The sequence below is a fragment of the Beta vulgaris genome, chromosome 9, assembly GCF_026745355.1.
Source record: "Beta vulgaris subsp. vulgaris cultivar EL10 chromosome 9, EL10.2, whole genome shotgun sequence".
Classification (NCBI taxonomy): domain Eukaryota; kingdom Viridiplantae; phylum Streptophyta; class Magnoliopsida; order Caryophyllales; family Amaranthaceae; genus Beta; species Beta vulgaris.
This window is the reverse complement of record NC_079210.1, coordinates 38480048-38493480: the sequence shown is the minus strand read 5'-3', so window position 1 is coordinate 38493480 and position 13433 is coordinate 38480048. Positions and strand designations below refer to the sequence as shown.

General features: G+C 37.3%; 1 protein-coding gene and 1 non-coding gene across 2 annotated transcripts; both read right to left on the bottom strand.

Annotated features, from left to right (window-relative positions):
• Positions 1 to 539: 539 nt before the first annotated feature.
• On the bottom strand, positions 540 to 1646 carry LOC125493650 (uncharacterized). The gene has a single exon (XM_048637130.1). It carries the CDS (start codon positions 1644 to 1646, stop codon positions 540 to 542), a length of 1107 nt encoding a protein of 368 aa, XP_048493087.1.
• Positions 1647 to 8777: 7131 nt separating this feature from the next.
• On the bottom strand, positions 8778 to 8882 carry LOC125493936 (small nucleolar RNA R71). The gene has a single exon (XR_007270259.2). It is a non-coding gene; the product is annotated as a small nucleolar RNA R71 (small nucleolar RNA).
• Positions 8883 to 13433: the final 4551 nt, after the last annotated feature.

Below are 13433 nucleotides of genomic sequence, written 5' to 3'. Positions count from 1 at the left end.
TCTGTAATTTGACGTTTTGGGACAAAGCTACACTGAGTAGGGGAAATTAACGAGGGCAGCACCGGTTTGAGACGGTTGACAATCACCTTTGTAACAATTTTGTAGACGATATTACAAAGTCCAATAGGCCTAAAGTGTTTCGCAAACTGGGGGGTCTCCATCTTGGGAATTAAAACAATATAGGCATCATTAAATCCTTCCGGGAACTCGCGGCCAGCTAAAATCTCAGAGACCAATCTCATTACATTAGGCTTCACCATGTCCCAGAAACGCTGATAAAAAAGAGGTTGAAACCCATCAGGGCCCGGGGCCTTGTAAGGTTTCATGCTCTTTAACGCAACAGATACTTCGGCTTCACTTAGGGGGCGCATCATTATTTCAAAATCCTCCGCCTCAATTCGAGGGAAGTAATCACTGGGAAGCCGATCCGTAGATGCTTGGCCAACCTCCTCCGAAAAGAGATCTTGCCAATACCGAACAACTATCCTTAACTACGAGAGGATCTGAGACCCATTCGCCTCCCTCGTTTTGCAACGTATCTATTCGGTTTCTACTCTTTGCATTACAGTAGAAAGGTGGAAGTATCGAGTGTTGCGATCCCCATCACAAATAGCTTCCATCCTAGACTTTTGAAACCATAATGCTTCCTCATCATCCAAAACTGCATCCATCTCGCGTCTTAATTTTGCTTCAAGCTTTATGAGATGGTTCTGCCTCCCCTTGGAAAGAAGAGCTTGAACGCCCGAAATACGAGCCCATAACTCCGATTTTTTGCGGAAGATATTGTAAAACTCTTCTTTGTTCCATTTATTTAGTTTCTCAGCAAACTGTTTCAAGAAGGGGACAATCGGGGCACCCGAATTCCAGTTCCTTCTAACAAACTCATAAAACGCTTGGTGATTGAGCCAAGCCGCTTGAAAGCGAAAAGGTTTAATAATCCTTGGAATCGGAGCAAATCCAGATGTACTAATCAATATCGGGCAATGATCCGATTGTGACTTGGGGAGATTTCTCACATCCCCTTCGGAAAATTTCAACTTCCATTCAACGTTTGCAAGGCCTGTATCCAACCTAGCAGACTTAAAAGTCTCCGGGGAGAGACCCCTCGACCATGTATGTTCCGGGCCAGTACATCCCAGGTCAATAAGCTCGTTATTTTCAATCCAGTTTGCAAAGGCTCTACATCTTCGCTGCATCTCTGAAGATTCACTACCATTCCTTTCCCGCACATTGGATGTTTCATTGAAGTCTCCCGCTAATAGCCACGGCCCCGTATACTGGTGTTTAATTTTTTCTAGCTCGCGCCACAAGTCATGTCTCAGCGAGGAGTCTGGGCTAGCATATATGGCAGAGAAGAGCCAAGGATCATCACCAATTCGCTTGATTTCTACAGTTAAATGCTGACTATGATTGTCATATGGGGTAACAGTAACTATCTCGGCTTTCCAGAATAGCCAAATTCCACCCCGAAAACCTTCTGCTTCCACTCTAGTTTGGCCTGAGAAACCAATACGATCACAAATTCTCTGAGCCTGCTCGCCACTTATGTGAGTTTCAACCAAGGCTAGCACAGTAGGGTCATTAATTCTCATTAGCTCCCACAAAATTGTCATCTTATTTCCAACACCTTGCACATTCCACACCATAATTTTTAATGACATATTAAACATTGGAAATATGGGAAACCTATCGTACATATTCCGAGGAATATTAGGAAGAACCCTCAGGAAAGCCTCCCTGAGTGCTCTCATAGGTCCATCCGTAACATACGGGATCTGAAACTCCATCATCATGGCCGGAGGGTTGTGTTCCGGGGGAAGGAACGTATCCAGAAAGAGAAGGGTCCGATTGGCTAACGGGTGAACTTCTATCATCGAAGGCCCCTCTGTCTGTGTGTCTATGAAGAACTCGCACGAAGGAGGAATCCTGGAGGTCAGAGTCGTTGGGATGCGTTGAGGATTCATGGCTAAGACCAACAGCCACGTTCGCAGAGGGAACTGAATCTTCACAACCCTTTCCAATAGTTAAGGGAGACACTTTGTGTTTACCCCGCAAGCCTCCTGAATTCTCTTTACCAACTAAGACACTGGACTTTCCCAAAGAATTATGCCTAGGGGCACCTTTTTTGAATTTAGGGTTACTACGATTATGGATGCGGTTTTGGGGGCCCAACGGGGTGCGGGCCTCCCTTGGGTTTCCTCTCGGAACAATTTTAGGAAGGTAAAGATTCTTAGGAATTGAAGGAGAAGATTTACCTATTTTCCCGGAATCTATATCTTCATCACGGCCCACTCTTTCCTTAGTAGAAGACTTACCTAAATTCACAGGAGAATTAATCTCCATAACCGAATCTTCACCTGCCGCAATACAAGCATGATTTCCAAGTTGTTTTGAACTGTTTCCTGAACTTTTGCCTAAATTAACGGCCTCGCCCGTGGGTCCACCCAAACTGCTCTCCAATTTCTCATCCAACTGAACTGTCCTGTTTGGTTCAGCCCTCTGGAGGCTTGCTACTGTCTTGACTTGATCCAAGACTCCAAAACTTGATCCCTCGGCCTTCGACTCTTCCTGAATCTGCTGTTGAGCCACAAATGGGCTCGAGTGCTCGAGTTGACTTGGACCTGGTTTACTAGGACCACGCTTATCCTGATTATTCTTGCTTTTGCCAAAGGGTTTTCGTCCTGATCTAGTGACCATCATCCAGTTACCATATTTCTCAGTCACTTTCGGAGGACTCACGCTTTCCACCTCCCGTTGAATGGTCCCATTGGCTATGTCCGTATTGGTTATAGGCACAGGGTTATCCCTTTGTTGGATTCGAAACACATTGCAAGCATCTTCCTTATGCCCAAGGTGTCCACATTTGAAGTAGATTAAACGTAACCCTTCATATTGGATAATCCAAACTTTACTATTTAATCGGAACTTGGATAATAATGGCTTTGTGAGATCAACTTCAACGCAAAAACGAACATACTACCCTCTATCCATAGATTCAGTGTTTCGATCAATTTTTATCACCTTTCCAATTTTCGCTCCAATTTTATGAAGAAATTGTTTGTCAAAATACTCCACCGATAAATGTGGGATCCGAACCCAAGCTGTTAGCTTCTTGATAGGTTCTTGATCAGAGACGAAGTTCGGAACCCATTTTCTTATCGTTAGATAGTTATCGCCTATCAACCATGGCCCCTGTGTCAATACAAAATCATAATCGGCCATGTTGTTAAAGCGAACTACATAGTAAGCATGGCCAACATTTGTTAATGCTATATCTCCCTTAAGATTCCATTTCGATCTCAGTCGAATAATTTAGTTATAAGCGAATTTCGCCAGGGCTGACGAATCCTCCTCTTTTCCTCCTTTGTGAGATGGATTGTTGGACAACTGTCGTCGTCTGAATCACATTCCAAAGGAATATCATCATCAGAAACTTCATCTTCCTCCATGTTAGAACTATCATACAGGGGGTTATTTGCGGACCCAAACCCTCTGGCTGCTTGACTATATGAGATAGTCTTGGGAGATTTGCGCGAAGTCTCCAAAGATTCCTCCACAAAAGACACCTCTTCTGAAATCTCCCTCAAAGGAGATTTTGACACATCTCTTTCCCCCAATAAGGAATCCTCTTCCATCCGTTTGAATTTCTTATTTGATCTCCGCAGGATATCATTTTCCTCACTCGACAGCCCTTTCGCTTTTTCGCTCTCGTTTTCGCCTTCCATCCTATGCATCTCAGTGTGTTATAGTTGTGGCTCAGTGAAATTTAATGTTCAGTTCTAACTCTGTTGATATTGCTGAATATAAAAATGTAAGTACATAAAGAGTGGTGACCAGAACAACAAGCGCAATAGGTTTGATAGAGAATGCTGATAAGGCTCTGTTTTATACTTCCTCTGTTTCTAAATAAGTACAGCACTTCTTGTTTTCACGTTTGTCAATGCATTATTTTAATCATTAATATCTTCAATTATCAATAAGTAAAAATTATAAAAAATTGATATTAAAAAAATTCACATTCCGACGAATCTAACAAGATCCCACATGACTATGTTTTTCCTAAAATGTAAATCACCAAAGCTAATTAAAGTTTCAATTGTGAATAGTAAACACTATGCAAATGTTGCACTTATTTAGAAACGGATGAAGTATATGATTTCTGCCTATTATATTACTTTTTAGTATAAGTTTTGAGACTTATAATATGTTTCTTCTCATATTTTAATATAATAACAGTTAAGTTACTTGAGTTACAAGGTTGATTTAAAATATGAGAAATACGCTCAAGAAATTACTTGCTTGATTTTAATACTACTCATACATGCTAATTTGTTTTATCTAATATTTATAGTAGTAGTATTTGTTTATTATGTAAATAATTTATTTTGGAGCCTAAGTGTTTATTACTTTATTAAATTATTTGTAGGAAAATTAGAAGAAGAAAAAAAGAAACAAAAGAAAGAAAGTAAAAGGAGGTTATCAACTTGAAACCCATTAGAGAAACAAAGAGGAGACAAAATAAGAAATCAAAAAGAAAAAGAAAAGGGTGCTGGACCAACAGCAAAACGGAGCATTGAGCACAAAAGAACAAAAAGCAAACCTAAGAAACAAAAGAGAGGAAAAAAAAAACCTAAGACTAAAGTGGGGAGCAGCAATTAAAATAAGACCTAAGAGCATCAGGGAGCAGGAGGGAAGTACGAAGGGAGGAGAATGCAGCATTGGGATAAAGGATACAGAGGATTGACGAGACGAGGAGAAATACAGAAGGCAGTAGCGAACAACAGGCGACGCACAACAGAGGAAGAACGCATCAGCGAGAGCACGAAGCGTTCATCTGATTTGTCATATGAATCTGGAGTTTATCTCTCTTTTCTCCTTTTTTTTTTTTTTTTTACAAAGGGAAACAACATACAAAGCAAGCTAAAGCCTCTCCTTCCTTGCGTTATTAGCAAGTGAGTGGGCTTTATGAATAATATTCCTACAAGATTTTACACATTTAAAAAAAACGCATTTCCTTGCCAGCATAATTACTTTATGGATTATCTCACGAATGTCCTTATCCGCTCTTTCCGGATCATGAAGAGCTGCCACAATCTCCATACTATCCGTTTGGATAATAAGATTATCAATTAATGCGTTTTCTTCCAGGGTATGCATCACGGCGTAGGCTTCTGCTTGAACCGGAGACTTAGCAAATATTCTCTTTGCGCTGAAGCTCTTAGTGCCGCCTTTGCTCCTTTATCTTTTTTAACTTTTTTCCAAGACCCATCTACACTAACTGTGATCACCCTCCCCTGATGCCTTGAACCGACAACCCACTCTTGGACCTCATTTTTACTTACTTTGGTCTTCGCTCTATCTTCAATTGGTCTGAGGCCCTCTTTATCAATCCTACCGATCCTTTTCACACTTTCCTGAAACATTATCATCACCCCCTGTGGATTTGATTTAGTATTTCTAAATATCACTTCATTTCGATGTAGCCAAATGCTCCACAGTGTTGCTATAAAACTCATTGCACTCATTTCACTCTGATCTTTCGAAATGTCTGGCCTACCAATTCTAAAGTAGTTCATGAAGTTTTTTAGCCAGTCCTTAAAAGGCATCTTCGAGGTGCTTGATTCAATTTTGATTCCCATTGTGGCCATCCAAATCCTGTTGGAGAATTGACAATCTCTAAAGAGATGCTCCACACTCTCTGGATGCTCATTGCACAACTTACAATGGCCATCCACTTGAATCTTTCTTTTTAATAATCCTTGCGCTGTGGGCAAGGCATTATTGATAATCCTCCACATGAACATCTTCCATTTGGGCAAGATGTTAAGACTCCAAACGAATTTTGAGACATGGCATTCTCTTATCTCGTTCTTGCCCTCCTGATGAATATGCCAATATCCCAACTTTACAGTATAATTCCCATTTTTCGTTTTCCCCCACCCCAAACTATCTTCTTGGATTTCCTCCGGAACCTTAATGGCTAAGATGGTTTCTGCTTCGTGTCTTCCAAACAATCTCCAGATTAACGAGGCATCCCAATTTCTATCCTCCTTTATCAAGTGAGCCACTTTAGTAACTCCAGCTCCCTCACTCCCAGCATCTGTTTTTTTTTTTTTTTTTTAACTCCCGCCCAATCATCTTTCTCTATATCAATGCTTTCCCCATTCCCAACTTGTTTGTAAAAACCGTCTATCAAAGCCATTGACGCATTCCACATACTCCTAAAAGCATAAGAGCTGCTTACCGTTTTTTTTCCCTCCATAGCCTTTGAAAGGGGGTCATTGTGATATTTAGCCTTGTATAGTCGATGAATGAGGGAGGAGCTATTTTGGTGAATGCGCCAGGCCTGCTTGGTGAGCAATGAAATATTCATGTCCCTTATGTTTCTCAGACTCAGCCCTCATTCATTTTTATGCTTCTCCACAACTGATCTTTTTCTCTTAGTTTATGTTAATTACTATGTTTAATTTCAGATTTTCACTTCCAATTAATTGGGTTAATTTAGATATGTGTTGCTAAATTTATATGTTCTAGGTTAGAAAAATAGTCTTCTATATTTCTATCAATGAATTGAATTTGGTTGTTTGGGTTTTATTTATTATAATTGCAATTTGATAATCTTGGTTTGTTTTCATATAATTGATTTGGCCAATTGATTATATGTTTAAGATATTGGATTATTAGCGGAAGTGAAATTTCAATATTAATTTTAGGGATTATTAAACGTCAAGTAGTATAATTTTAGAAATAGTTATACACTTGGGGCTAGGGATGGCAATGGGTCTTGGACCCGACCCATTTATAAGGGTCTGGGTTTATAAATTTAGACCCAATGGATCTCGGTCAGGTCTGGGTCTCGAAGAGCATGGGTCGGGTCTGTGTTCGGGTCCACATATGCTAAACCCAGACCCGCCCCACGGACCCATTTGCATATTAGAATTTTTTTTTTTTTTACCTAAACTCTAAAATTTTATGAGTTGTGATTTTGTGAACTCGTTAGTGGTGTAACTCGACTAAGACATGTAACTTTATAAGTTGTAACATTTTAATATTTATGAGTTAATTATTAAAATTTTACTTAGAGAGTGCTTTAACCATGGATACAAGAACCTATATATATTAGGGCGAAAATTTTTGATTACATATACTCAAAAATGTGATGAAAACTTAAAACTAAGAAGGACCCAGTAAGGACCCATGGACCCGCTAGACCCAGCGGATCTGGGTCTGGGTCTGAAAAATCTAGACCCAACGGATCTGGGGCGGGTCTGGGTCTGTGTAAAATAAACGGGTCTGGGTCTGGGTCCAGGTGGATCCGACCCAGACCCGCCCCATTGCCATCCCTACTTGGGGTGGTCTTTTATATGAATTTCTCGTTAGTAATGGGTTTATATTAATTGTTATGACCACGGAAGTAGGCGTAAGATTAGTATAAATACACGTTTTCTACCTTGGAAGAGGAGATAATATATCATAGGAAGTTCGATCATTGCAACCCAATATTATTTCAACCCAACAACTAGTTTAATCTCATTGTAGTAAGTAAAATGTGAAACCCGAAACCTAGAACTATCTCTCTCATATTTGATTCTTACCTATTATCCTACTTTTTAGTGTTAGAATTAATAGTTCATATTACTACAGTAGTTTAGTTTATCACCACCATTTACTATTTCCGGATCGTCTAGATAATATTAGTGTCTCTTAATTTGGTAGTTGATTATACTTCCTTGTGGGAAACGATATATTGCTTACCCTATATTTACTTTAATTGACCCATACACTTGCGGTATTTTAAGGTACTTTTAAAATCGACCAAGTTTTTGGCGCCATTGCCGGGAAGGCAATAGTTCAATATCATATTAAAGGGATTTTGATATTAATTTAGACAAAGTATTTCTTAGTACTACTTGTTTATTTTTACGCATACTTGTTTATTTAGCTAGTCTTCTGTTGGTTAAATTAGAGTGCCATTGTTTTTATTTTTATTTTTATTTCTAGTTGATTTCATAATTTAGTGTTAGCCATTAGTTTATACATTTTTCTTGGTCATTAGTAGTTTTTGGATTTTAAGACATTGTTTTAGAGAGCTGCATTCTGTGTCTTTTACTAGTTTTGCTCATATTTTGCATTTAGAAGTTATGCAACATTAATTTTGGAGATTAATCTCTATTGTTTTATCCATTCTAACTTTTATATTTAACAACTTTATGCTCTTATACTTTATTTTTAGTGTATGCCACGGATTAATCGTACTGTGATTCCTTTTGATCCAGAGATCGAAAGAACAGCTCGTGCACTAAGGAAACAAAAGAGGTCGGAGAAAATACAAAAGCTGTCAGATTTTGATTTGGAGTACATCTTCTCTGAAGAATCCGACAATAAACCAGTAGAGATGGGGGATGACAACAATGAAAAGTCCTTACGTGACTACGCGATGCCGAATGCTAGTGGTGCACCTTCAAGTATTGTAAGGCCTACTATTTCTGCTAATAATTTTGAGCTTCACCCTGCTTTAATTTAAATAATTCAACAAGACCAATTTAGTGGCCTAGATAATGAAGACCCTAATGAACATATAATAACTTTTCTTGAGAAATGCGACACTGTTAAGTTAAATGGAGTGACTGACGATGTTATTCGACTTGGTTTGTATCCGTTTTTACTTAGAGATAAAGCTAAAATGTGGTTAAAATCTAATCCACCTAATTCATTTATAACATAGGCTACATTATCTCAGCTTTTCTTAGTAAATATTTTCCTCCGGGAAAACTGCTAAGTTTAGAACAAATAATAACTAGTTTTGCTCAATATGAGGGGAGTCTTATATGAAGCATGGAAAGGTTTAAAGATTTACAACGTAAATGTCCTCATCATGGTGTTTCTGATTGGTTGCTAGTGCAAACTTTTTATAAGGTCTAATGAATCTGTTAGAATAACTATAGATGCGGCCGCCGGAGGTGCAATAATGGGTAAAACTACTGAAGTAGCTAATAGGTTACTTGAAGAAATGGCTTCTAATAATTATCATTGGTCTAATAATAGGAGTAAATCAAAGAATGCTGCTGGTATGTATGAAGTAGAAGGAATTAATATGTTAAATGCAAAAGTTGACAACTTAGTTAATTTGTTTACTAAAATGAGTAATGTCAATTCTATGTCTGCTACTATGCCATGTAATTTGTGTGGAGGTGCTCATTTAACTGCTGAATGTGTTAATGTGGAGCAAGCTCAATATGTTTCTAATTCTAATAAGCCCCCATAAAATAATCCATATTCTAATACTTATAATCCGGAGAAATCACGCTAATTTCTCTTGGAGGAATCCTGGACAACAAATTAATGTTAATTCACACCATCCACCAGGGTTCCACCAAAGATAAAAACAATTTGAAATTAGACCATCATGGGAACTAGCTATTGAAAAACTAGCTAATGCTACTTCTGAAAGAATTGAAAAGTTGGAAGCTAAAGTTGATCAGATTGCTATTTCTAATAGAAATGTAGAACTTCAACTTGGACAATTAGCTAATGCATCAATTCTAGAAGTCAAGGAGCTTTGCCTAGTAAAACTGAAGTTAATCCTAAACAACACTGCAACGCTGTCACTCTTAGAAATGGTAAGGAGTTAAGTACCATAAAAAGTACGATTAAAGAAAATGAGGTCGCTAATGAAAGTGAAAAACAGAAGGAGAATTATGAAGTTCAAAAAGAACCTGAATCAACACCTCTTCCCCCAGTGAGACCATATGTTCCCCCTATTCCTTTTCCACAAAGACTTAAACAAACTAAGTTAGATAGTGAATTTCATAAATTCTTTAAAATGTTTAAGCAATTACATATTAAAGTTCCCTTATTGATGCTTTAATGCAAATTCCTTCTTATTCTAAGTTTCTTAAGGAAATTATGTCTAAAAAGAATAAGTTGGAAAAATATGAAACCATTGCTTTGAGTGAGGAATGTAGTGATGTGATTCAGAAATCTGACATCTCGACACGAGGGCAGCCTTGAGGGTAAGGGTACAATTGGTTCTAAATTGATTTCACCTTCTGTAGAGAACGAAGCGTACACAAGCTCACTTATTTCTGTTGCATCACGTATCAGCTATCCATCCTTATTTCAATCAACATATGAAGGAATTACGTGTTAGCAACCCTGGAAAAGGAATAAGGATATTGACTCAAATGCGTAACAAGATGTTCATTGATTGGTTTCATAAATAAGTAGTGAATGATTTGGATGAAATTGTTTATGAAACTGTCAAGTTCTTAGCACTTGATCCTCATGAAGTTGTACGCTCTATTAATAGGTATACATTTTGGACTGAACGCCAAGATCTGAAGTCGACATCACAACAAAATAGTGATGTTTCATTTGTGGCGTCATCTACACAATATGCAAGCTCGAAGGATAAGTTGCATATGTACTTGCTGACAAAAATTATTATGGGAGAACTGAAGAAACATGGGAGATGCACTACTATACTTTATATTTTCATATTTTCCTCTTGTGTTGCAAGTGGGTTGACGATAATTATTGTTGCATAAAAAAAGATGATCCTTACGGATTCACTCCTGTGGACCTTGGTCGTCTACATGAAACTCAGGAGCCATTTGTACTTGCATCACAAGTTAAGCAAGTATTTTATGTAACTGATCCTCCTAATAATAAGTGGTCGACTATTGTACCTGGCAAAAGGAGTATCATTGGCATTGGTGATGTTGATGATGAGGAAGAGTATGATGCATTGAGAACATCCCAACTTTTACCTATCCTGAAAATAGAATGGAAGATGATGTGAATATGTCAGATTACTATATGCACGTAGATCACACGGAAGACATGTATGTTGTTGAAGATCCTAAAAAATGGCGGAAGGTCAATAAATCATGAGACATATACTCAATTATGTCTAATTTGTCCACTTTGTAACTAATATGATGCTTTTTTTGGCTTATTTATGTTGTCTAATTTGAATTTCGGGAACGAAAATGTCATTTTAGGCCTACATGGCAAGGGGGGAGTGTAGTGGGGGTGGTGGTGGTTGTGGAACTGTTGTAAATGTGGAGAGTGAGGTCACATGGCATTGGAATACCCATCTGGTGCTCTCCACATTTATAACAGTTTTCATGACCACCGTCGCTACCACCTGAATGGGCATTCCCTTGCCATGTGACTTGATTCTCCATATTGGCCTCCGTTTCGACCACCTCCGCCGCTACCACCATATGGACATTCTCTTGCCATGTGACCTCACTCTCCACATTTGTAACTAGTGTGTAGATTTTTAGGCTTCTATATGTTCTTGGTCGAATTTCGAGAACGAAAAGGTTATTTTGCACCTATTTTTGTATTTTCGCGTCCAAATTATATTCCTTGCCTTGTTTATATAAATGAAATTTGACCGATTAAATATTTTAGGACATCTAAATTTGAGATCATTCTAAAATAGTAAAAAAGGATGACTTTTACCAGATTGATGAAATTTGGAATTATTCATGTCAATTTATTATTGTTTTTATTTCAAGACAGCCGAAAAGCTGAAAGCCTGTATAATTTGATATACTCACAATCCAACCAGCCATTAGAAATGATGTTGAACTTAGCTGGACAAGCATTGTTGATTCACTATAATCATCTTGCCTAGACACGGTAGGATCCCAAATACTTATCGATGCACTGCCTCCATAAAATCGTGTACCAGTGGCCGGGAAAGCTTGTACCGTGGCAAGCTACATATATTTCACATTTCGGTAATATAACATCATATCAGCAATGTATAACAAATAGTATCTGTTGTATAATATGAGCACTATAAGAGGGGGGTGAATTATAGTGAGAGAATAAGCTATACTTTTTGCGGAATTAAAAGTAAACTTGGGAACAAACAATGGGAACACGAGAGATTTTACGAGGAAAAACTTCCTAGGCCTAGTAGGAAGAAACAACCTCGACCACAAGGGATTTTAAACAACTTTCCACTATAATAGGCCAAAACAACTCTGATTACAACCTATTACTTTTCTCTCGATTCTCAACTTAAGTCACTCAACTCAAGTTCCCAACGACAGTTCCCAACAACTGACGTTTTCTCTCAAACTTCACTCGAAGTTCCTTTCTCTTTCTCTTTCTCTTTCTCTTGCTTCACTCAAAGCTTTCTCACACTTACAAGAGTTCACTCAAACCCTTTTTCTCAAAAATACACTTTATAAAATAATGGAAGAGTAATAAACTCGATTAATGTAAGTATGAATTCTCTTAAGGAAAAGGCACTGACACTTTAGATAACTTAGGACAAATTAACTAAGTCAGACACAATTTGCTCAAATGAATTAGGCGCCTATTTATAGACAATTAAGACAAGACATGTTCTCCACTAATTAGACCATTATCACATGTTCTCCATGATGTTTAATTAATTAATTAAATTAAATTAATTATTCCATGTCATGTAAAGCATCCACTAATCCACTACTTCACTTCATAGAAGCAGTAACACATTACGTGGTTTTTCAAACTTGGAGAATTAATTAAACTTATTTAATTAATAAATACTTGGAGGATAATTAACTTAAGCCACTAAATCCACTAACTACATAAAACGTGTAGCAGTAACTTTAGGCGTGTAATCTAGTTTTTAGAAAATAAATAAAATACTTTAGCTAGTTTTTAGGAAAAATATCTTTTAAAAAGTTTTTATAATTTAAAAATCCGAAACATTTAAAAACCGGAAATATTAAATTTTCGAAAACTAAATCTTTTAAATAAAATATAAAAGATAAAATATATATTTTAAAAAGATAATATTTGAAAATCAGTTAATTTAAAATCAGAAAATCTTTTTAAAATCTTTTCCTAACAAACTTAAACTAACTTCCTAAAATAATGGATCTTAGTCAAAATATCCCTAAAAACTCTAACAACTATATTGGGCACAAATTTCACTTAGGCGCACAATATTAGTCACTTAGAGTTCCTAAATTAGTTTTAAGTCTTGTTCCCTAATTTTAAGTCTTGTTCCTTAGCCTTGTTCCTATAGTGCCAGGTCTGTTCCTTTCATGGGAACAAAACCAAGTTCCTTTGAGAATTCACCACGAACTTAATAAAGCTTTTACTCAACCTTAACAAGAAGATTAATAAATACCCTAATGTATTCTAATCTTCATTCCATGCTTGATTCTTCATCTCTCGAACATCTTTACTTCGATCTTGATTAATTTCCGCTTTAATCTTCAATCAAGTATTCTCTTAGCTCGAGCATGAATTACCTTGCAACAACATAAATAAAATATACTATGTCTTTTGTGGTTAGGTCATCTTCAAAACTCAAGGGTCAACAATATCTTATACTAGAAAACTCGTGTGTGGAAACTTGCCTCAGAGTGTGGGCCTTTAATAGTAACATTCGACTGTTTATTAATTTTATGAGACTG

Excerpts from the sequence above, each read along its gene's own strand:
- LOC125493650 (XM_048637130.1), bottom strand. The coding sequence starts at position 1,646 with ATGGTGTGGAATGTGCAAGGTGTTGGAAATAAGATGACAATTTTGTGG.